Genomic DNA, 3,483 nt, shown 5'->3' on the forward strand with positions numbered 1-3,483 from the left:
AAAAAAGAGGGGGGGAAAAAAAAAGCGAAGCACGAAAGAGGGTAAACAAGGAAAAGAGGGCGAATAGAAAATTGAGACAGACAGGAAAAGAGAGAGAAGAAGTGTAGAAAGAAAAAGAAAAGAGGAAGGAGGGGAAAAAAAGAAAACGAAGGGGGGGGGAAAGGGAAGAAAAGGGGGGGAAAAAAAGAGAAAGGGAGGGAAAAATAATATTAGGAGGAGGGGGGGGGGGCGGAGAGTGCAAGTGCAGGGCAGGGGCAGTGCAGGGGCAGGGCAGGGCAGGGCAGGGCAGGGCAGGGCAGGGGCAAGGGGCAAGGGCAAGGGCAAGGGCAAAGGGCAATGTGGACGCCGTCGCCTCTTCAGTCAAGTACTCTCGCCGCGGTTCGCCGGGAAGGCCACCCGCCACCACAAAGTAGGTCCGCGCCGGCGCCGCCGCCGCGGGCGCCGCCCCGCCCCCGCCACCTCCGCCTCCTCCACGCCGGTCGGTGCCGCCGCTGCCGGCGTCGAGCGCGGCGCGAGACGAGCGGGCCTCCTCTCGCATGCGAGCGGTCTGCTGCTCGAAGAACTCGCGGCCGGCGCGGAGCGCCTCGGTCTGCTCGGTGCTCACGAGCACGCGCCCGCCGCCGACGACCGGCCGCGGGGGAGACATCGCCGACGCGGCCGTCACGCGGCACGACTCGTCCACCCAGGCGCGCACGTCGAGGAGGGTCGAGTCGGCGGAGAAGGAGGCGCGCAGCGCGCCCTCCGCGGTGCGCACGAGGAGCGCCGTCGTCGTGGACGGACCTGCTGTCGAGGAGGGCCCGGCGGCGCCCTTGCCCGGCGGCGTGGGCCCTTGCGCAGCCGGGTCTTGCGCAGCCGGATCTTGCACAGCCGCCTGGCGGCGCTGTTCGCGCTCGGCCTTGTCCTCGGCGAGCTGAGAGAGGATGCGGCGGCGCTCGGTGTCGTCTTGCCGGCGGAGCGCCTTGAGCTCCGCAGCCTTGTTGGACATTTGGCGAGGGCTTTTGGTCGGGGTGTCTTACTTGCCGGGTCGGTCGTTGGTTCGGTCTCCGTTGGAGTGAGGGTGATGAGGTTTGGGGTGGCGTTTTGGTCCCGAGCCGAACCCCAGGGGAAAGCGGCAGCCAACGACCAGCCGACAGTGACATGGCAGGGAAGTCTTTCTCTCAGGCCCTCACCTCACACGGTCTATTGCAGAGACAAGGAGGGCCCACAGCACACACACCAAGAGTACATGTGTGTGCCGCACTGGACATCAGAGGGCCAAGGGTTGGATCAAGCAGTGGGAAGGGACTCGAGGTGACGCGCGAGCAGAGAGGCGGCGGTCCGGACCGATGGCGCTCGGTGTGGAGCAAGCAAGATCCAAGACCCCCCGCCCCCCCCCCATCGGCGCGCGCCCGACCTTTGTGCTTTGAACGGCCGCTAGGAGCACCAAGAGGACTCCTCATGGCTGTGGTCAAGTGGGCTTCGACCGGCCTCGGCTGGGGGGGCGGGTTGTCCCGGTTGCGGACGCCTTCTGCAGCCCCCTGGGATGGGGACAGCACCCCAAAACTGCCCCCTCGGCGGCATACAGCACTGCCAGCCAGCCTCTTCCTCCTCCTCAAGGGCTGTACTATAGGCCATATTGCGCCGCCTCCTACTGGCAGCCGGGCGGGCGCGCGCCGTGCGCGCCTCGGCGCGCGCACGGCTCGCAAAGCTCGAGCGAGTACTGCCGCCCGGCCGCCTCAAGGCTGCCGGGCGGCAGTACTCGCCTCGCAAGGCGCGCACCGGCTGCTCTGGCTGCTGCGCCGGCGGCCGCTGCGCTGGCCGCTGCTGCGCTGTCTGGCAGGCGGTACGACCGCCGGCGGCCGCTGCATCCGCGCCTTCCCTCGCGGGCGCCGTCACGCCGCGCGCGCCCAACTCTGCTGGCACACGGCACGCGTCGTCACTCAGCCGATCCCCATCCCTCCCTCCAAGTACTCTCTCCCCCCCCCCCCCCCTAAGCTGCCGCGAAAGAAATACTGCTGTGCCGCATCCGATCCGGCGCGGTTCGGGATCCGGCGGGATGTTGAGGGCCAGCGCGCGGAGGTCAAGACCGCGCGCGCCGCGGTCTTTCGGAATGCTGAGGGCCAGCGTGCGGAGGATTCACACGCCGGCCCAGGAGGTCTCCTGGCTGACGGCGTGGATAAACAACAACCCTTTCAAGTTTGGCGTCGGCGTGACCACCACCAAGACCGTCTGCGCAGACATGTTTGTCCAAAAAGTGATTGAGAAGCGCGACTGGGACGCGCGCCGCACGATGCTCTTTGCTTGCTTTGGCTTCTCGTTCCAGGGTAGCTTCCAGTACGGCCTAATCAACTGGGTAATTGAGCCCACGTTTCCGGGGAAGAGCCTGCGCAACATCGTGACCAAGATTCTGTGTATGAATCTGATCGTCGACCCGATCCTCTTCCTGCCCACCTTTTACAGCTTTAGGGTGATCCACCCTCTCGTCCCCACCTCGCTGCCGGCTCCCAGCGCGCGTGCACTCCGCCACCCCACTCCTTCTGGGCGCGCGTTGGCAACCGCCCCTCCCTATCCTCCCTCCCGAATCGAAGGAAGCAATGGTGGAGGAGCGAGTGGGATTTGACGTGATCCGCGCCGCCCTGGTCGGCTACTCCGAGAACTACTGGGAGGATTGGATGAACTCGTGGATGATTTGGTTCCCTGGCCACGTTGTGACGTATGGAATCGCGCCGCCAGCACTGCGGTGCACCTCCTGCTACGTCGGCCACCCGTCACGCACATGAGGCAACGATTTCAGTCGGCCTTGCCGCCGCTATAGGATCCCTTGGATGTCGATGCTCTCATTTGGATACGTGTGTGTCCTCTCCTGCACCCGCGGGCAGATCGACGAGCCGGCCGAAACGCCACAGCAGGCAGAGGAGAAGGCCAAGCTGCGGCGCAATCTCAGCCGGCGAGCCTCAATCGTCGGCATCCGGATCCACGATAGCGAGGACCCGCGGGTGGTGGCAAGGAAGAAGTCAAAAGAACTGAGCTAGGAGCACATCTGTACGTGTATGCCGTCCCATTGCGTGATCTGTGAAGAGAGTTACCGTGGGGATCTCCTGAGAGCTCGCTAAGCATCTAGACGGGCTTTGGGACATCTCATGCACATTCTCCAGTCTCAGGCGTCACAAGGCCCCGCGCCAGAGCTCTCGCGCCGGCGCAGGGGCAGGCGCCCCCCCCCCCCCCCCCCCCCCGGGGGTTTAGGGTGGGTTTAATGTTAAAAGGGGGCGCCTTTTGTTTTGAACTCTTTTGACTCCAACCCCAGCTTTTGCGGGGGACACACATCATAAGGTCCTACACCCATCTGTGGGGCGGCCGACCCCTCCAGGGACCTTAATCCCCCTTTTCCACCAAAAAAACCCCATTTGGCGAAACTTGTGGTTTTACTTTTCAAAACACAAAATGGACATTTGGATGTGCATGTGCATGTGCATTTGCCCATTTTTTTTTTGTGCCGTGTGCGCG

The 3,483-nt window shown here is 64.2% G+C and overlaps 2 protein-coding genes across 2 annotated transcripts; one reads left to right on the forward strand and one right to left on the reverse strand.

Moving 5' to 3' along the window:
• Positions 1 to 356: 356 nt before the first annotated feature.
• Positions 357 to 985, reverse strand: EMIHUDRAFT_249026 (hypothetical protein; the record flags this gene model as incomplete). The annotated part of the gene is made up of 2 exons (XM_005761054.1): positions 357 to 369; positions 519 to 985. The coding sequence occupies 2 exons, from the start codon at positions 983 to 985 to the stop codon at positions 357 to 359; spliced, it is 480 nt and encodes a 159-aa protein (XP_005761111.1).
• Positions 986 to 2,328: 1,343 nt separating this feature from the next.
• EMIHUDRAFT_425376 (hypothetical protein) lies at positions 2,329 to 3,133 on the forward strand. The gene is made up of 3 exons (XM_005761055.1): positions 2,329 to 2,446; positions 2,568 to 2,719; positions 2,795 to 3,133. Exons 1-3 carry the CDS (start codon positions 2,393 to 2,395, stop codon positions 3,009 to 3,011), a joined length of 423 nt encoding a protein of 140 aa, XP_005761112.1. The 5' UTR covers positions 2,329 to 2,392; the 3' UTR covers positions 3,012 to 3,133.
• The last annotated feature ends 350 nt before the right edge of the window (positions 3,134 to 3,483 follow it).

The sequence above is a fragment of the Emiliania huxleyi genome, assembly GCF_000372725.1.
Source record: "Emiliania huxleyi CCMP1516 unplaced genomic scaffold EMIHUscaffold_729, whole genome shotgun sequence".
Classification (NCBI taxonomy): Eukaryota; Haptophyta; order Isochrysidales; family Noelaerhabdaceae; genus Emiliania; species Emiliania huxleyi.

What these genes read in the sequence shown, in the direction of transcription:
- EMIHUDRAFT_425376 (XM_005761055.1), top strand. Translation starts at nt 2,393, where the DNA reads ATGAATCTGATCGTCGACCCGATCCTCTTCCTGCCCACCTTTTACAGC. An exon ending in CCACCTTTTACAGCTTTAGG is followed by an intron (nt 2,447 to 2,567) that starts GTGATCCACCCT and finishes CCCGAATCGAAG; the next exon opens with GAAGCAATGGTGGAGGAGCG. An exon ending in ATCGCGCCGCCAGCACTGCG is followed by an intron (nt 2,720 to 2,794) that starts GTGCACCTCCTG and finishes CCGCCGCTATAG; the next exon opens with GATCCCTTGGATGTCGATGC.